At 41.1% G+C, this 21,257-nt stretch overlaps 1 protein-coding gene across 1 annotated transcript in view; it reads right to left on the reverse strand.

Moving 5' to 3' along the window:
- Positions 1 to 4,677: 4,677 nt before the first annotated feature.
- map2k1 (mitogen-activated protein kinase kinase 1) overlaps positions 4,678 to 21,257 on the reverse strand; it is a 29,385-nt gene continuing 12,805 nt past the window's right edge. The window contains exons 2-11 of the mRNA XM_062062185.1: positions 18,430 to 18,640; positions 16,690 to 16,836; positions 16,526 to 16,603; positions 12,663 to 12,714; positions 10,550 to 10,674; positions 9,890 to 10,094; positions 7,743 to 7,807; positions 7,608 to 7,666; positions 7,492 to 7,537; positions 4,678 to 7,412 (exon numbers count right to left, since the gene is read on the reverse strand). Of these exons, the coding sequence (XP_061918169.1) occupies positions 7,299 to 7,412; positions 7,492 to 7,537; positions 7,608 to 7,666; positions 7,743 to 7,807; positions 9,890 to 10,094; positions 10,550 to 10,674; positions 12,663 to 12,714; positions 16,526 to 16,603; positions 16,690 to 16,836; positions 18,430 to 18,640 (1,102 nt within the window). The 3' untranslated portion in view covers positions 4,678 to 7,298. The remainder of the gene's footprint in view (positions 7,413 to 7,491; positions 7,538 to 7,607; positions 7,667 to 7,742; positions 7,808 to 9,889; positions 10,095 to 10,549; positions 10,675 to 12,662; positions 12,715 to 16,525; positions 16,604 to 16,689; positions 16,837 to 18,429; positions 18,641 to 21,257) is intronic.

The following is a 21,257-nucleotide window of genomic DNA, read 5'->3' on the forward strand; positions in this document are numbered from 1 at the left end:
TGGATAGCAGACGCGCTAGCCGCCGACCGCATGGATGATCGGGTGAAGTCCTTCCGTCGATCGCTGGAACGCAGGTGAGTACTGGTGTTGATGAGCAGATGAGGGCTGGCTGGCGTAGGTGGATAGCTAATGTTTTTAGCATAGCTCTGTGAGGTCCCGTTGCTAAGTTAGCTTCAATGGCGTCGTTAGCAACAGCATTGTTAAGCTTCGCCAGGCTGGAAAGCATTAACCCTGTAGTTACAGGTCCATGGTTTAATAGTATTGTTGATTTTCTGTCTATCCTTCCAGTCAGGGGTTTATTTCTTTTGTTTCTATCTGCAGTTAAGCCCGATGCTATCACTTTAGCTCCGTAGCTAAAGTGCTTCGCCGATGTATTGTCGTGGAGATAAAAGTCACTGTGAATGTCCATTTCGCGTTCTCGACTCTCATTTTCAAGAGGATATAGTATCCGAGGTGGTTTAAAACACAAATCCGTGATCCACAATAGAAAAAGGAGAAAGTGTGGAATCCAATGAACCCTTGTACCTAAGTTACGGTCAGAGCGAAAAAAGATATGTCTTGCACTGCATTCTAGTCCTTAACTCTAACGTTCCTCATCCACAAATCTTTCATCCTCGCTCAAATTAATGGGGTAATCGTCGCTTTCTCGGTCCGAATCGCTGTCGCTGCTGGTGTAAACAATAGGAAAATATGAGGAGGCTATCAACTGACTACGTCACGCTACTTCCGGTACAGGCAAGGCTTTTTTTTATCCGCCACCAAAAGTTGCGATCTTTATCGTCGATGTTCTCTACAAAATCCAGCCGAGTCATACCAAAGACTATAAAAATGGGACCCATAACCTCCCTGCTTGGCACTCAGCAACAAAGGGTTGGAGTTGGGGGTTAAATCACCAAAAATGATTCCCGGGCGCGGCGCCGCTGCTGCCCACTGCTCCCCAAGGGGATGGGACAAATGCAGAGGACAAATTTCGCCACATCTAGTGTGTGTGTGATAATCATTGGTACTTTAATCTTAATCTTAATCTTTAAATCCTTTCAGCAAAAATACGGCAATATCGCGAAATGATCAAGTATGACACAGAATGGATCTGCTATCCCCGTTTAAATTAAAAAAAAATCATTTCAGTAGGCCTTTAAGTTCCTGTTTTGTGCGCCTCTGGGTTTGTTTTGGTTACCATGGGTACTAATTGGGTTCACCCGCCTCTGGTTAGTGGTCAGCACGCTCACCTGCTGTCGAGCACTAATCAGAGAGCTATTTATTCACCTTTCTCGCCACACTCAGTCTGGCTTGGTTGTTTGCTGTGTGCAACATTCACGTTGGTATTCTTCTTTTCTGGCTAATGATTCCTGTGCTAAGTTTTGGTTCTCTCTTCTCGTGCGATCGGCAGGCTTTCCTTTTTGTTTTGTTTCCTGTCTCTTGTAATGTGTAGGATTTATGACAATAAATCATATTCCTACCTTCACGCTTTCGTCCGGAGTTGTCCTTCTGCATCTTGGAAGAACCACCTCGCGATAACATGCGACCCCCACGTGATACATTGAGAATATGGAACATTACACACGGCGCTCAAAAATCTGTCAATTTTAGTACGACTTACGTAAGCTAAGAAGTCGCACCACTTGATGGATTGTCAGCGCATTACGGCTACCATAGTCAGACGTTCAACATACGGGTATTATTATGGTGTGTGTACAAGGACCGCAAAATGCTACCATTTAGGAGACATTATCTGGCGTTTTGTTTCACAATATTATACAAAACCAACTTTTCTTACCTTTTGGTACCTGCTGATGTGTATTTGGGATCTGCATAAGTCCTGAAAGTATGCACACGTCCGCCACTGTAGTCCGTGCCGATACCGTAGTCTTCTTCTTTCTCTCTATCTTCTTGTTATGGGACATTCATCCTCCACTGTTGCCATTCTAATACACCCTAGCGTAATGTTACAGCTTATATCTGTCAGTAGACTCACTATGAAAGCACTAAAACAGGGGTGTCCAAAGTGCGGCCCGGGGGCCATTTGTGGCCCGCAGCTAATTGCTTACCGGCCCGCCACACATTCTGGAAATGCTTTTGATTAATTGATTAAAACTTTTATGAGTAGATTGCACAGTACAGTACATATTCCGTACAATTGACCACTAAATGGTAACACCCCAATATGTTTTTCAACTTGTTTAAGTTTAAGTCCACGTTAATCAATTCATGGTACAAATATATACTATCATCATAATACAGTCATCACACAAGTTAATCATCAGAGTATATACATTGAATTATTTACATTATTTACAATCCGGGGGGTGGGATGAGGAGGGTTTGGTTGATATCAGCACTTCAGTCATCAACAATTGCATCATCAGAGGAATGGACATTGAAACAGTGTAGGTCTGACTTGGTAGGATATGTACAGCGAGCAGCTTTTGCAATTTTTTTAAAAAACATTTAAAAAAGTGGAATGAGGTGAAATCTAACGAGAAAAAGTTGCAATGTTGACACAAAGCTGCCATGCGGACTGTTTTTTGTTTCTTTTGTCTTTCTTCATTTTTCTTTTTTTTGCCATTGCTCAAAAAAAAGACAAAAAAATCAATGTTATAGTGAATTATTTTCGAGGCTCCAATTACTTAAAAAATGTCACTTTGAAATGTTTTATGTGGAGAAAATATTGCATGTATTGTGTGGTTGCCATATAAAAACATCAAAGTTTTCTTTAAAGCAAAGAAAATAATAGTTCAAACGTAAAATGGACAGATATATCTGAAGTTGATCTCGTAACTTAAGTGTTGAAAGTTAAAAAAAGCCCTAATGTATCACTTTATGAGTGGGGCACCTTTTGGATCCCAAATATATTGAAAGGGATTTTATTTATCTTTACACTGTGATTACTCAAAAATAATAATGAATTAAAATAAATGGTGTCCTGCATTATTGATCTTTTGTGGCTCTAATTACTAAAAACAGCATATTTCAGTTTTACTATAAAAACCCAAGTTGTCTTTGACAAAAAAGACATAAAACCTTTTTTTTAAATTTTTTTTTACTTCATATCAACCTCAAGTTGATATAGAGATTTACTGTAAGCGTTAAAATAAAAAATAATTTGACTTATTTTTAACATTTTAATGACTGAGACCCTTTATGGTCCCCGGGAGCCCTAAAGGTAAAAAAAAAAAAATCCATATTTTGTTATGGTTTGAAAATTAAAAATATCAAAATGGCCCCCGCTTGCTTTAATTTTTCCATGTGCGGCCCTCAGTGGAAAAAGAAAGGATTTAGTAGAGAACATCGACGATAAAGTTCGCAACTTTTGGTCGCTGATAAAAAAAGCCTTGCCTGTACCGGAAGTAGCGTGACGTCACAGGTTAAAAGGCTCCTCACATTTCCCCGCGAGAGCGATTCGGACCGAGAAAGCGACGATTACCCCATTAATTTGAGCCAGGATGAAAGATTCGTGGATGAGGAACGTGAGAGTGAAGGACTAGCGTGCAGTGCAGGACGTATCTTTTTTCGCTCTGACCGTAACTTAGGTACAAGGGTTCATTGGATTCCACACTTTCTCCTTTTTCTATTGTGGATCACGGATTTGTATTTTAAACCACCTCGGATACTATATCCTCTTGAAAACGAGAGTCGAGAACGCAAAATGGACATTCACAGTGACTTTTATCTCCACGACAATACATTGGCGAAGCTCTTTAGCTATGGAGCTAACGTGATAGCATCGTGCTTAAATGCAGATAGAAACAAAAGAAATAAACCCCTGACTGGAAGGATAGACAGAAGATCAACAATACTATTAAACCATGGACATGTAACTACACGGTTAATGCTTTCCAGCCTGGCGAAGCTTAACAATGCTGTTGCTAACGACGCCATTGAAGCTAACTTAGCAACGGGACCTCACAGAGCTATGCTAAAAACATTAGCTATCCACCTACGCCAGACCTCATCTGCTCATCAACACCCGTGCTCACCTGCGTTCCAGCGATCGACGGAGCGACGAAGGACCCGATCATAGATGCGGTCGGCGGCCCGGAGACAGAGGAAGTCAAGGTGAGGTCGGTGGCTAGCGCGTCTGCTATCCACCGCTAATACACCGATCCCACCTACAACTTTCTTCTTTGCAGTCTTCATTGTTCATTAAACAAATTGCAAAAGATTCACCAACACAGATGTCCAGAATACTGTGGAATTTTGGGATGAAAACAGAGCTTTTTGTATTGGATTCAATGGGGTCCGAATACTTCCGTTTCAACGATTGACGTCATGCGCATACGTCATCATACATAGACGTTTTCAACCGGAAGTTTAGCGGGAAATTTAAAATTGCACTTTATAAGTTAACCCGGCCGTATTGGCATGTGTTGCAATGTTAAGATTTCATCATTGATATATAAACTATCAGACTGCGTGGTCGGTAGTAGTGGCTTTCAGTAGGCCTTTAAAGAATGGACAATAATAAAGCATCTTGATCTTGAATCTTGAATCTTGAGCCGAGGATCTCACAAAGCAATACAATCTGTTCATCAGAGTGGTTTAGCATTTTTCAGAGATGGAAGAAGTAGCAAAAGATGTGTTTTGTTCACTTTAATGAAAAATGTCCTTTTATTTTATTTTCATCATGTGATGTTATACTGACATGTTGGGACCAGTCAGTAAATGTATCATCCCGATTTATTTCCGTCTCTTTTACAAACAATGTCATAGATTTGACATACAGTAGACTATGTGTAAAATCTCAATCTAATCAGATTTGACCATGAAAATCCTTAGTCGAAGACAGCATTAAAAACCACTCCTTATTTTTCTACTTTCACACATTTTTATTCTGGGCTCAAAGCACATGGAACTTTGCAATTCAGCCTAAACATTAACTTGCCTTGTAGTTTTGTACCAACAAACATATTTTAACCATTGATGGCTCTTTTATGCCCCAACACTTGATCAAAATTGTACATTGCAAATATGCGGACAAACAGTGCATCTGGAAAGTATTCACAATGCTTCACGTGCAAGGACGGGAGTGGAAGAAGTGTCAAAAGATGGCGCTAACTGTTTTAATGACATTAACACTTTACTTCAATCAATAACGGAGCAGCATCTCCTCATCCGTGGCTCACTAGTGCAACAACGCCGGAAATTGGTCCCGTGAAAAACTGTCCATTCGGAACTCTCTAATAACTAAAGTTCCTTGGGTAAATAATGTAAACTTACTATACTGGTAGTTTTTAGCGCTTCCATAGCGAGATATAAGGTATAACTTTACACTACTTTATACAAACCCCATTTCCATATGAGTTGGGAAATTGTGTTAGATGTAAATATAAACGGAAAACAATGTTTTGCAAATCATTTTCAACCCATATTCAATTGAATATGCTACAAAGACAACATATTTGATGTTCAAACTCATAAACATTTTTTTTTTTGCAAATAATCATTAACTTTAGAATTTGATGCCAGCAACACATGACAAAGAAGTTGGGAAAGGTGGCAATAAATACTGATAAAGTTGAGGAATGCTCATCGAACACTTATTTGGAACATCCCACAGGTGAACACGCAAATTGGGAACAGGTGGGTGCCATGATTGGGTATAAAAGTAGATTCCATGAAATGCTCAGTCATTCACAAACAAGGATGGGGCGAGGGTCACCACTTTGTCAACAAATGCGTGAGCAAATTGTTGAACAGTTTAAGAAAAACCTTTCTCAACCAGCTATTGCAAGTAATTTAGGGATTTCACCATCTACGCTCCGTAATATCATGAAAGGGTTCAGAGAATCTGGAGAAATCACTGCACGTAAGCAGCTAAGCCCGTGACCTTCGATCCCTCAGGCTGTACTGCATCAACAAGCGACATCAGTGTGTAAAGGATATCACCACATGGGATCAGGAACACTTCAGAAACCCACTTTCAGTAACTACAGTTGGTCGCTACATCTGTAAGTGCAAGTTAAAACTCTCCTATGCAAGGCGAAAACCGTTTATCAACAACACCCAGAAACGCCGTCGGCTTCGCTGGGCCTGAGCTCATCTAAGATGGACTGATACAGAGTGGAAAAGTGTTCTGTGGTCTGACGAGTCCACATTTCAAATTGTTTTTGGAAACTGTGGACGTCGTGTCCTCCGGACCAAAGAGGAAAAGAACCATCCGGATTGTTATAGGCGCAAAGTTGAAAAGCCAGCATGTGTGATGGTATGGGGGTGTATTAGTGCCCAAGACATTAAAGATTAAGATTAAAGATTAAAGTACCAATGATTGTCACACACACACTAGATGTGGCGAAATTTGTCCTCTGCATTTGTCCCATCCCCTTGGGGAGCAGTGGGCAGCAGCGGCGACGCGCCCGGGAATCATTTTGGTGATTTAACCCCCAACTCCAACCCTTTGTTGCTGAGTGCCAAGCAGGTGGGTAACTTACACATCTGTGAAGGCACCATTAATGCTGAAAAGTACATACAGGTTTTGGAGCAACATATATTGCCATCCAAGCAACGTTACCATGGACGCCCCTGCTTATTTCAGCAAGACAATGCCAAGCCACGTGTTACATCAACGTGGCTTCATAGTAAAAGAGTGCGGGTACTAGACTGGCCTGCCTGTAGTCCAGACCTGTCTCCCATTGAAAATGTGTGGCACATTATGAAGCCTAAATACCACAACGGAGACCCCCGGACTGTTGAACAACTTAAGCTGTACATCAAGCAAGAATGGGAAAGAATTCCACCTGAGAAGCTTCAAAAATGTGTCTCCTCAGTTCCCAAACGTTTACTGAGTGTTGTTAAAAGGAAAGGCCATGTAACACAGTGGTGAACATGCCCTTTCCCAACTACTTTGGCACGTGTTGCAGCCATGAAATTCTAAGTTAATTATTATTTGCAAAAAAAAAAAAAAGTTTATGAGTTTGAACATCAAATATCTTGTCTTTGTAGTGCATTCAATCGAATATGGGTTGAAAAGGATTTGCAAATCATTGTATTCCGTTTATATTTACAAACCCCGTTTCCATATGAGTTGGGAAATCGTGTTAGATGTAAATATAAATGGAATACAATGATTTGCAAATCCTTTTCATTGGGCATTTTCGCCCATTCCTCTTTGCAGCACCTCACAAGCTCCGTCAGATTGGGTGGGAATCGTTAGTTTTCATCCAGTAAAGACTTGAGGCTGTAGTTCTATTTAGTTGTAAAACATTTGCAAATTAAAAATAAAATAAAAGGCTGTAACATAACAAAATGTGGAAAAAGTGAAGCGATCTCGAATACTGTCCGGATGTACTGTGATGCGACATTCACATTGCTGAGCCGTGAGTGGGTGTCCCGGGATTTTTGAGTCCAATGGTGCTGCACAACCAGCCGGCAAAATCTACCTGCTGTGCCTCAGACTGTCTAATAAAAGGATGAGCCTGGAAGGAGAGAGAGAAGAGCGAAGGAGAAGATGAAAGGTAACCAATGAAGTCAAGATCATTAAAAGTATGCACCAACCATTAACTGTTTAAGGTCTGCCCTCTCAGCTGGGTTCTTTATCAAGCTGAAATATGAATACAACACAGGTAAAGTGGTGTTTTGTTTAACGAGAATAGTGGTTTATGATAAATTACCATTTATTGACAAAGTCCTGGAATTCAGAACTAAATAGCCCAGGCAGCTGAGGTGGAGACTGTGGACATAGCCAATAAACTGAATTAGTAAAGTTGAAATTAGTATCATGATCTCTTAATTGTGTGCATCCTCACTTCGTTGACTATGTAGTCGAGCAATTCAAAGATGGCCATTGGAGGCCTGTTGTCTGCTCCATGACCTGAAACATATTTTTATAAGTTGGGGTGGGCATTAGGGTTAGGGTTAGAATCAGCATACAATAGGTTTAGTCTATAAGGCTTAGGTCAGTGGTTCTTAACCTGGGTTCGATGGAACCCTAGGGGTTCGGTGAGTCAGGCTCAGGGGTTCGGCGGAGGTCAAAACACACCCGACTCATCGTGTAAATAAAAACTTCTCCCTATCGGCGTATTACGGATACGGCAACAGCAGAAGTCAGACTGATTTGCAGGTGTGTAATTTGTTGTGAGTTTATGCACTGTGTTGGTTTTGTTCTTTGAACAAGGTGATGTTCATGCACGCTTCATTTGTGCACCAGTAATAAAACATCGTAACACTTTAGTATGGGGAACATATTCACCATTAATTAGTTGCTTATTAACATGCAAATTAGTAACATATTGGCTCTTAACTAGTCATTATTAAGTACTTATTAATGCCTTATTCGGCATGGCCTCATTATAACCCTAACCCTAACCCCTAACCCTAACCAAATAACTCTAAATTAAAGGCCTACTGAAATGAATTTTTTTAAATTTAAACAGGGATAGCAGATCCATTCTATGTGTCATACTTGATCATTTTGCGATATTGCCATATTTTTGCTGAAAGGATTTAGTATAGAACAACGTCGATAAAGTTCGCAACTTTTGGTCCCCGATAAAAAAAAACCTTGCCCCTACCGGAAGTAGCGTGACGTTGTCAGTTGTTCACTCCCTCATATTTTCCTATTGTTTTCAACACAGCTAGAGCGATTCGGACCGAGAAAGCGACGATTACCCCATTAATTTGAGCGAGGATGAAAGATTTGTGGATGAGGAATGTTAGAGTGACGGACTAGAATGCAGTGAAATACATATTTTTTTTCGCTCTGACCGTAACTTAGGTACAAGCTGGCTCATTGGATTCCACACTCTCTCCTTTTTCTATTGTGGATCACGGATTTGTATTTTAAACCACCTCGGATACTATATCCTCTTGAAAATGAGAGTCGAGAACGCGAAATGGACATTCACAGTGCCTTTTATCTCCACGACAATACATCGACGAAGCTCTTTAGCATGAGCTAACGTGATAGCATCTGTCTCAAATGCAGATAGAAACAAAATAAATAAATCCCTGACTGGAAGGATAGACAGAAGATCAACAATACTATTAAACCATGGACATGTAACTACACGGTTAATAGATCTCAGCCTGGCAAAGCTTAACAATGCTGTTGCTAATGACGCTAAGGCTAACTTAGCAACTTAGCAACCGGACCTCACAGAGCTATGATAAAAACATTAACGCTCCACCTACGCCAGCCCTCATCTGCTCATCAACACCCGTGCTCACCTGCGTTCCAGCGATCGACGGAGCGACGAAGGACTTCACCCGATCATCCGTGCGGTGGCCGCGGCTAGCATCGGCTAGGCGTCTGCTATCCAAGTAAGTAGTCCTTGTTGTGTTGCTACAGCCAGCCGCTAATACACCGATCCCACCTACAACATTCTTCTTTGCAGCCTCCATTGTTCATTAAACAAATTGCAAAAGATTCACCAACACAGATGTCCAGAATACTGTGGAATTATGAAATGAAAACAGAGCTTTTTTGTATTGTATTCAATGGGGAAGGCATACCTCTGTTCCCCGGGCTACGTCACGCGCATACGTCATCCTCCAAAGGCTTTTTCAACCGGAAGTTTGGCGGGAAATTTAAAATTGCACTTTATAAATTAACCCGGCCGGATTGGCATGTGTTGCAATGTTAAGATTTCATCATTGATATATAAACTATCAGACTGCGTGGTCGGTAGTAGTGGGTTTCAGTAGGCCTTTAAGTCTTTGTTACTTAGAATATGTTCCCCTAGTGTCCAAAAAACTCTAAATTAAGTCTTTGTTACTTAGAATATGTTCCCCATACTAAAGTGTTACCAAAAACATATAACTTTGTCTTGAATTTGAAAAAAAACAACATTTTATTTTTCACTAAAGAAGGGTTCGGTGAATGCGCACATGAAACTGGTGGGGTTCGGTACTTCCAACAAGGTTAAGAACCACTGGCTTAGGTCTTAAAACTTACAGCTGCTTGGCCGTCCGGGCAGGTGAGCCTTGGGTGAGGACACTTCAGAGTTTCCTCCTTCCACTGCAGTCCCAAAAATCTGTTCTAACTCCTTAGTGTCAGGTGGAGGGATAGGGAAACGTCCAATGGCCATTTCAACCAGGGACAGACCCATGCTCCAAATGTCTGACTGAACCGAGTAATGGGTGCCCTGCAAACGCTCTGGCTGCACAATGAAACACTGTCATTGAAGAACATTTCATTGAACTATGCACGTTTGAATAATTTACACTGCTAACATAGCAATTATGGTGAGAATATCAATGTCTACCCCACAGTTTGATTATTGCTAGTCATGGTGTCCAAGCTTTGGGAGTGGACTGAATTGTGTCTATGGATATTCTCATACTCTCGATCTGACCAATCTAAGTCTCGTCCTAGACTAGGTCTGACCAATTCAAGTCTCATCTTAGACTAGGTCTGACCAATTTAAGTCTCATCTTAGACTAGCTCTGACCAATTTAAGTCTCTATGAGCATGAACTGATGAAGCCTACTCGGGTGAGAGGCGAAACGTCTTTTAAGACAAACTGAACAGCCCAGTTGGGGTCAATTGAATGCCCTGAGAACTATATTGTGTCATATCATTTGCAGGGTGCTCAGATTGTATGTGTACACTTACAGACATGTATGAGCGTGTGCCCACAAAGGAGTTGGCCATGGAGTCAATGAGCTGTCCACTAACTCCAAAGTCACACAGCTTGATCTCACCACGGGAATTCACTAGGACGTTGGAAGGCTTGACATCTGGAGGGAGGGAGTGAGTGTATGAGCATGGTGGTGTTGGGTACAAATGAATATATGAATCTTCAAAGTCAGAGGTTTTCAATTTGTCAAGGTGGCCTTCCCCAGGAAATTCCTAAAGAGTTTAAGGAGCAACAGGTTGAGGAAACTACAAATCATATTTTTCAAACATGTTCAACTTCACTTATTGATTAGATCATATATGTTTGAGGCTGTAAACAGAATACCAATAAAATCTGCACTATAGACAGTTTTTTGTCATACAGGATGGCTCCAACTACAAACCCCGTTTCCATATGAGTTGGGAAATTGTGTTAGATGTAAATATAAACGGAATACAATGATTTGCAAATCTTTTTCAACCCATATTCAATTGAATGCACTACAAAGACAACATATTTGATGTTCAAAGTCATAAACTTTATTTTTTTTTTGCAAATAATAATTAACTTAGAATTTCATGGCTGCAACACGTGCCAAAGTAGTTGGGAATGGGCATGTTCACCACTGTGTTACATGGCATTTCCTTTTAACAACACTCAATAAACAATTGGGAACTGAGGAAACTAATTGTTGAAGCTTTGAAAGTGGAATTATTTCCCATTCTTGTTTTATGTAGAGCTTCAGTCGTTCAACAGTCCGGGGTCTCCGCTGTCGTATTTTACGCTTCATAATGCGCCACACATTTTCGATGGGAGACAGGCCTGGACTGCAGGCGGGCCAGAAAAGTACCCACACTCTTTTTTTACGAAGCCACGCTGTTGTAACACGTGCTGAATGTGGCTTGGCATTGTCTTGCTGAAATAAGCAGGGGCGTCCATGAAAAAGACGGCGCTTAGATGGCAGCATATGTTGTTCCAAAACCTGTATGTACCTTTCAGCATTAATGGTGCCTTCACAGATGTGTAAGTTACCCATGCCTTGGGCACTAATGCACCCCCATACCATCACAGATGCTGGCTTTTGAACTTTGCGTCGATAACAGTCTGGATGGTTCGCTTCCCCTTTGGTCCGGATGACACGACGTCGAATATTTCCAAAAACAATTTGAAATGTGGACTCGTCAGACCACAGAACACTTTTCCACTTTGCATGAGTCCATCTTAGATGATCTCGGGCCCAGAGAAGCCGGCGGCGTTTCTGGGTGTTGTTGATAAATGGCTTTCACTTTGCATAGTAGAGCTTTAACTTGCACTTACAGATGTAGCGACAAACTGTATTTAGTGACAGTGGTTTTCTGAAGTGTTCCTGAGCCCATGTGGTGATATCCTTTAGAGATTGATGTCGGTTTTTGATACAGTGCCGTCTGAAGGATCGAAAGTCACGGTCATTCAATGTTGGTTTCCGGCCATGCTGCTTACGTGGAGTGATTTCTCCAGATTCTCTGAACCTTTTGATGATATTATGGACCGTAGATGTTGAAATCCCTAAATTTCTTGCAATTGCACTTTGAGAAACGTTGTTCTTAAACTGTTTGACTATTTGCTCACACAGTTGTGGACAAAGTGGTGACCCTCGCCCCATCCTTTCTTGTGAAAGACTGAGCATTTTTTGGGAAGCTGTTTTTATACCCAATCATGGCACCCACCTGTTCCCAATTAGCCTGCACACCCGTGGGATGTTCCAAATAAGTGTTTGATGAGCATTCCTCAACTTTATCAGTATTTATTGCCACCTTTCCCAACTTCTTTGTCACGTGTTGCTGGCACCAAATTCTAAAGTTAATGATTATTTGCAAAAAAAAAGAATGCTTATCAGTTTGAACATCAAATATGTTGTCTTTGTAGCATATTCAACTGAATATGGGTTGAAAATGATTTGCAAATCATTGTATTCCGTTTATATTAACATCTAACACAATTTCCCAACTCATATGGAAACGGGGTTTGTAAAATTCTCTGAGGGGATCAGGCTCACTGTATCACACTTTAAAGTTCCTTGAGCCATGGGCATTAGTAAACACTGTAGAAACATTTAGTGCAGTGATTGACCTCTGTGCATGATCTTGTGTTTCTCCCTCAGGTAGGAAAGACCCTTAATGACCTGCAAAGAATACAAATGGAAAACATGTCAAGATTTAGCTCGTAGGATTTTAGATGCACTTCTCATTTTTTTTAAAGAGTTAGTTATCTGGGGTGTTTTAGATTTAAGATCCCCATTAGTTGCAGCTATTCTTACTGAGGTATAACAAAGTTATACATACAAAAAGAAACACACAACATTGTGAATTCAAAGCTTCCTATGTGTGCATGTTTTTGGAAATTTCAACATCTCCTGTTTTACTTTTTGCAACGATAGGACATTTTTTTGTCAAAGCACTCATTACAAACTTCTCACCTCAATTCACAAACAGGATTCTTACCTTATGCGCAAAATTATGTTCACAAACAACACATCTAATGTAAAGCATTTAAATGCATTTAAAGTAAAACAGACCTTAGCTCAGTGTGACACCTTAAACATAACGGCCTGGTTTTGCGTTTAGGGCATAAATTAAACCAGGACTAAAGTTATCTGGTTTAAATTATTGCACGCTAATCCAGTTGCTGCCTGAGATGTCACTTAACTTTTGATTAACTAGTTCCAGACTACAGAGTCTCAGACTTAGGTAAACAACTAAAATGGTTTGGACATGGAGCAAAGGTATGGGGGCATTGAGAACCGGTAATGGAAGTTTGCTATATACATTTTAGCAGAGTGTATGTGTGTACAACTGGAGTTTGACTCTTAATCAAAGCGAGGACCGAAAACATTTCAGCGAAAGCAAGATGTCCCATAATTGAAGACAAACGTAATGATTTATTGCCAGAAACCAGAATATTAAATGTTTGGACTGAAATTTTGAATGAGTCAACTCAAACGGTCAAGTGGTTAACCTGGTGGCTTTTGAGACAGGTTTCAAATCTGTTTTCATCAATCCAGCCAATTACTTAAAGGCCTACTGAAATGAATTTTTTTTTATTTAAACGGGGATAGCAGATCCATTCTATGTGTCATACTTGATCATTTCGCGATATTGACATATTTTTGCTGAAAGGATTTAGTAGAGAACTTTTGGTCGCTGATAAAAAAGCCTTGCCTGTACCGGAAGTAGCGTGACGTCACCGGAGGAAGGACTCCTCACATTTTCCCATTGTTTACAATGCAGCGAGAGAGATTCGGACCGAGTAAGCGACGATTACCCCATTAATTTGAGCGAGGATGAAAGATTTGTGGATGAGGAAAGTGAGAGTGAAGGACTACAGTGCAGTGCAGGACGTATCTTTTTTCGCTCTGACCGTAACTTAGGTACAAGCTGGCTCATTGGATTCCACACTTTCTCCTTTTTCTATTGTGGATCACGGATTTGTATTTTAAACCACCTCGGATACTATATCCTCTTGAAAATGAGAGTCGAGAACGCGAAATGGACATTCACAGTGACTTTTATCTCCACGACAATACATCGGCGAAGCTCTTTAGCTGCTGAGCTAACGTGATAGCATCGGGCTCAAATGCAGATAGAAACAAAATAAATAAATCCCTGACTGGAAGGATAGACAGAAGATCAACAATACTATTAAACCCTGGATCTGTAAATACACGGTTAATGCTTTCCAGCTTGGCGAAGCTTAGCAATGCTGTTGCTAACGACGCCATTGAAGATAACTTAGCTACGGAACCTCGACAGAACTATGCTAAAAAAATTAGCTCTGCACATACGCCAGCCAGCCAGCCCTTATCTGTTCATCAACACCCGTGCTCACCTGCGTTCCTGCGATCGACGGAAGGACGAAGGACTTCACCTGATCATCAATGCGGTCGGCGGTTAGCGTCGGCTAGCGCATCTGCTATCCAAGTAAGTCCTCCTGGTTGTGTTGCTACAGCCAGGCCGCTAATACACCGATCCCACCTACAACTTTCTTCTTTGCAGTCTTCATTGTTCATTAAACAAATTGCAAAAGATTCAACAACACAGATGTCCAGAATACTGTGGCATTTTGAGATGAAAACAGAGCTTTTTTGTATTGGATTCAAAGGTGTACCAATACTTCCGTTTAACTAGTGACGTCACGCGCATACGTCATCATACAAAGACGTTTTCAACCGGAAGTTTAGCGGGAAATTTAAAATTGCACTTTATAAGTTAACCCGGCCGTATTGGCATGTGTTGCAATGTTAAGATTTCATCATTGATATATAAACTATCAGACTGCGTGGTCGGTAGTAGTGGGTTTCAGTAGGCCTTTAACGGTCTAGCTCCATCCTATCTTGCTGATTGTATATGTACATCTGCGGTCCCCTCCAAGGTTTCTCATTGTATCCCACTGGGATTGGAAATATTAGATTGGAAATATTACGTCTCTAAAGGCTATGCTGATGTTATACAGCAGACAGCATCAAGAAATTATCTTAGATTGCGCTACAGACATGACGCTACTACCAGGAATGTATCGAAGCGGATGCAGGTCCGAAGCAAAGAAAGACTGAGGGCACGCAGAGGGTTTTTTCGAAGGAATCTTTGGAAGGGAAAATAATGGAAACATTACTTTTGAATGTCTCCGAGTTCATTCATAAAGTTTTGTGGATTGATGGAAGGAGTTTTAAATCCGAAGGAAAAGACTGTTCATGCCGTGGCCAATACTGTTCCAGATGAGGGTTGTTATTGTTCTGGACTATCTTGCCAGTTGTGTGGAATACAGAGTTAATGGTAATCAGTTTGGAGCGCACAAATGCAGCGTCAAGAGGTTTGTGTACGTTTTAATATTCACATTTATTATACTTGCTTCGTTCTCTCTCATCTCATTCGTATTTTGTTCGGGAGTCCGAATTAAGCAGGCATTTCCTTCGCTACCTTCTTAAACAAAGCTGTTTCCATTTCTCCAATCAATGTGTCATAACGGGGGGGTTTTCGCAGCTTACTGCGAGGATTGTTCTGCCGGGATGCAATTGGACTATTTCGGACAAGGCGTGAAGTTAAGAACATATTTAATTATTCAAAATCCTACACATCACAAAAGACAAAAACAAAAGGAAAGCGTGCCGTACGCACGAGAGGCTAAAGAACAACAAACTTAATGCAGAAAATATACACGTTAACGCTTGGCATGAACTATGGCATAGCAAGAACAAAACTTACTGTGGTAAGAAACGAGCAGCATGAACTAAGCATGAAACAATCAATGACGCCAGGACGACTAACTGGCAAAGACAGGCTTAAATAATGGTCTCCTGATTAGAAACAGGTGTGTCCCGAACGCAAGAGGCAGGTGAAAATCATAAGTCGCCATGGAAACTAAAACAAACAAGGGTGCACAAAAACAGGAACTATGGAGTCTTAAAACTAACAGAAAATAACAAAAACATGATCCAGACCACAGATCATGACACAATGTACTTTAAAATGATGTTATTTTACTTTGTGAAGGAAATAAACTGTGTCCTCTTCATTACAATTGTTGCCTATGTTTTTATTGAATGGTATCTGCTTCCGGGTTGTATTCCACAGGTTGCGACTGCCGTATGCGCGATACGAAGGGCCCCCTCCGGCGGTCAAAAAATCTGGTTTTCAATTGCATAATCCAGGTGTGTTAGTCCGACTTTACAAAACCCAAACACGATTGGATTAAGGTGTTTCCATGGGTTATATGATTCTTATTTAGAGCCAAACTATTTGAGAAATCAAACTAATTTAGTGCATAGACACGTACTGAGTGTGATACAGGATGATCATTTCTATTGTTCAAATGACTTATTAGCTCTTAACCCATGTATATTTCAGTCTGAATCAGAATGGAGGAACAACATCACATGGGCCTGTCTATTCCCTCTATGCTTGCATGAGTAAATTCCTTCCAGAAGCTCCTGTACGTACCGCAATACTGATTTTGCACAGGATCTGCTCTGGGATCTTTCCAGCCTTTTTAAGTGATTGATCTAAAGAGCCACCATCCTGAAGAAAAAAAACAGAAAGAAAGGGTAACATTTGATGTTCAATTAAAAAATAAATTCACATTTAGAAATATAATTGATGTGTACCATGTGCTCCATGCAGATGCTAATTTCTCCATCGCTGTAGAAAGCTCCATAGAAGCCCACAATGTATGGAGAGTTGCATTCATGCAGCACCTGAAGCTCCCTAATTATCTGGTTCCTGATGGCAGGTTTGATCTCCAAGTGGATGAGCTGGAACAAAACGACTGGAATATATTCATACAAACCCCGTTTCCATATGAGTTGGGAAATTGTGTTAGATGTAAATATAAACGGAATACAATGATTTGCAAATCCTTTTTAACCCATATTCAATTGAATGCACTACAAAGACAAGATATTTGATGTTTAAACTCATAAACTTTATTTTTTTTTTGCAAATAATAATTAACTTAGAATTTCATGGCTGCAACACGTGCCAAAGTACTTGGGAAAGGGCATGTTCACCACTGTGTTACATGGCCATTCCTTTTAACAACACTCAGTAAACGTTTGGGAACTGAGGAGACACATTTTTGAAGCTTCTCAGGTGGAATTCTTTCCCATTCTTGCTTGATGCTTCATAATGCGCCACACATTTTCAATGGGAGACAGGTCTGGACTACAGGCAGGCCAGTCTAGTACCCGCACTCTTTTACTATGAAGCCACGTTGATGTAACACGTGGCTGGGCATTGTCTTGCTGAAATAAGCAGGGGCGTCCATGGTAACGTTGCTTGGATGGCAACATATGTTGCTCCAAAACCTGTATGTACCTTTCAGCATTAATGGCGCCTTCACAGATGTGTAAGTTACCCATGTCTTGGGCACTAATACACCCCCATACCATCACACATGCTGGCTTTTACACTTTGTGCCTATAACAATCCGGATGGTTCTTTTCCTCTTTAAGTCCGAAGGACACGACATCCACAGTTTTCAAAAGCAATTTGAAATGTGGACTTGTCAGACCACAGAACACTTTTACACTTTGTATCAGTCCATCTTAGATGAGCTCAGGCCCAGCGAAGCCGACGGCGTTTCTGGGTGTTGTTGATAAATGGTTTTCGCCTTGCATAGGAGAGTTTTAACTTGCACTTACAGATATAGTGACCAACTGTAGTTACTGACAGTGGGTTTCTGAAGTGTTCCTGAGCCCATGTGGTGATATCCTTTACACACTGATGTCGCTTGTTGATGCAGTACAACCTGAGGGATCGAAGGTCACAGGCTTAGCTGCTTACGTGCAGTGATTTCTCCAGATTCTCTGAACCCTTTGATGATATTACGGACCGTAGATGGTGAAATCCCTACATTCCTTGAAATAGCTGGTTGAGAAATGTTTTTCTTAAACTGTTCAACAATTTGCTCACGCATTTGTTGACAAAGTGGTGACCCTCGCCCCATCCTTGTTTGTGAATGACTGAGCATTTCATGGAATCTACTTTTATACCCAATCATGGCACCCACCTGTTCCCAATTAGCCTGCACACTTGTGGGATGTTCCAAATAAGTGTTTGATGAGCATTCCTCAACTTTATCAGTATTTATTGCCACCTTTCCCAACTTCTTTGTCACGTGTTGCTGGCATCAAATTCTAAAGTTAATGATTATTTGCACAAAAAAAAATGTTTATCAGTTTGAACATCAAATATGTTGTCTTTGTAGCATATTCAACTGAATATGGGTTGAAAATGATTTGCAAATCATTGTATTCCGTTTATATTTACATCTAACACAATTTCCCAATTCATATGGAAACAGGGTTTGTACATTGACAACGTGGCCATCAAAAGGGCAGCTTTACCTTCCTGGCCATGATCAGACCAGAAGGTCTGTGAGACACCTTGAAGACCACTCCTCCATTGCCTGCGCCAAGTTCGCATATTTTCTCAAAGTCGTCATCCTTTAACTCTCCCACTTTCTGCTTCTGCGTCAGAAAAGCTTCAAGGCGCTTGCGTTGCTGCTCATCCAACTCCAGCTCCTCCAGCTTCTTCTGCAGGGCCTCCAAATTTGTTCTTGAAGGAAAAACAAAAAGTGATGATCAATATGACACCACAAAAGTTTTCATCCAGGATGTTTCTGTACATTGCTGCATTCATCTTAGTCTAGTCAGGCAGGTGACCAAGAATCCGAAGGTCAAACTGTCAGAGCTACAGTATTCCTCTGTGGAGAGAGGACAACCTTCCAGAAGGACAACAATCTCTGCAGCAATCCACCAATCAGGCCTGTATGGTATAGTGGCCAGATAGAAGCCATTTCTTAGTAAGAAGTTTGCCAAAATGCATCTAAAGGACTCTCGGACCATGAAAAACAAAAATCTCTAGTCTGATGAGACAATGATTGAACTCTTTCAGGCATCATGTTTGGAGGAAACCAGGCCCACGCTCATCACCAAGTCTATACCTTCCCTAAAGTGAAGCATAGTGGTGGCAGCATCATGCTGTGGGGATGTTTTTTAGTGACAGGAACTGGCAAACTAGTCAGGATAGAGGAAAAGATGAATGCAGCAATGTACAGAGACATCTTAGATGAAAATCAACACTTCCCATCCAACCTGATGGAGCTTAAAGGCCTACTGAAACCCACTACTACCGACCACGCAGTCTGATAGTTTATATATCAATGATGAAATCTTAACATTGCAACACATGCCAATACGGCCGGGTTAGATTAGTAGAGTGCAATTTTAAATTTCCCGCAAAATATCCTGCTGAAAACGTCTCGGTATGATGACGTTTGCGCGTGACGTCACGGATTGTAGCGGACATTTTGGGACAGCATTGTGGCCAGCTATTAAGTCGTCTGTTTTCATCGCAAAATTCCACAGTATTCTGGACATCTGTGTTGGTGTATCTTTTGAAATTTGTTTAATGAACAATGAAGACAGCAAAGAAGAAAACTGTAGGTGGGAAGCGGTGTATTAGCGGCCGGCTGCAGCAACACAAACACGTAGCCGGTATTTCATTGTTTACATTCCCGAAATATGACAGTCAAGCGTTACTATTGGCCTGTGGAGAACTGGGACAACAGAGACTCTTACCAGGAGGACTTTGAGTTGGATACGCGCTACCGTGAGTACGCAGCTGCGGCTTCCAAACATTTGATCGCTTGCCCGTACGTGCGTGCCGCTATGTGCATGTCACGTACGTAACTTTGGGGAAACATAAGTGCTGTATGAACTTTGCGGAGGTGAACGGTACTTTGGGCTGTGGGATTGAGTGTGTTGTGCGGGTGTTTGATTTGTATTGGCGGGTTATATGGACGGGAGGTGTTTGTTATGCAGGATTAATTTGTGGCATATTAAATATAAGCCTGGTTGTGTTGTGACTAATAGAGTATATATATGTCTTGTGTTTATTTACTGTTTTAGTCATTCCCAGCTGAATATCAGGTCCCACCCGCCTCTCACAGCATCTTACCTATCTGAATCGCTTCCACTGCCCTCTAGTCCTTCACTCTCACTTTCCGCATCCACGAATCTTTCATCCTCGCTCAAATTAATGGGGAAATCGTAGCTTTCTTGGTCCGAATCGCTCTCGCTGCTTGTGGCCATGATTGTAAACAATGTGCAAATGTGAGGAGCTCCACAACCTGTGACGTCACGCTACTTCCGGTACAGGCAAGGCTTTTTTTATCAGCGACCAAAAGTTGCGAAATTTATCGTCGATGTTCTCTACTAAATCCTTTCAGCAAAAATATGGCAATATCGCGAAATGATCAAGTATGACACATAGAATGCATCTGCTATCCCCGTTTAAATAAGAAAATCTCATTTCAGAAGGCCTTTAAGAGGTGCTTCAAGGAGGAATTGGCAAAACTGCCAAAAACTTGTGGCATCGTATCCAAAAAGACTTGAGGCTTTAATTGCTACCAAAGGTGCATCAACAAAGTATTGAGCAAAGCTTGTGAATACTTACAGTATGTTCATGTGACTCCTTAGTTTATTTTTAATACATTTGCAAAAAACAACAACAAATACAACCCATTACACATTGTCATGATGGGGCATTGTCTGTAGAATTTTTGAGGACAAAAATGAATTTATTCCATTTTGGAATAAGGCTGTGACATAACAAAATGTGGAAAAAGTGAAGAACTTTCCTCCAAAAGGTTTTATTTTTGTCCATGTGACGTCAGATGAAACAAAAATGGAGCTGTTTGGCCACAATACCCAGCAATATGTTTGGAGGAGAAAAGGTGAGGCCTTTAATCCCAGGAACACCATGCCTACCGTCAAGCATGGTGGTGGTAGTATTATGCTCTGGGCCTGTTTTGCTGCCAATGGAACTGGTGCTTTACTGAGAGTAAATGGGACAATGAAAAAGGAGGATTACCTCCAAATTCTTCAGGACAAGCTAAAATCATCAGCCTGAAGGTTGGGTCTTGGGCGCAGTTGGGTGTTCCAACAGGACAATGACCCCAAACACACGTCAAAAGTGGTAAAGGAATGGCTTAATCAGGCTAGAATTAGCCCTACTGGACAAGTTGTCTAGTAGGGCTGCGAATCTTTGGGTGTCCCACGATTCGATTCAATATCGATTCTTGGGGTCACGATTCGATTATGAATTGATTTTTTTTTCAATTCAACGCGATTCTCGATTCAAAAAGGATATTTTCCCGATTCAAAAGGAT

This window comes from Entelurus aequoreus, linkage group LG10, assembly GCF_033978785.1.
Source record: "Entelurus aequoreus isolate RoL-2023_Sb linkage group LG10, RoL_Eaeq_v1.1, whole genome shotgun sequence".
Classification (NCBI taxonomy): Eukaryota; Metazoa; Chordata; class Actinopteri; order Syngnathiformes; family Syngnathidae; genus Entelurus; species Entelurus aequoreus.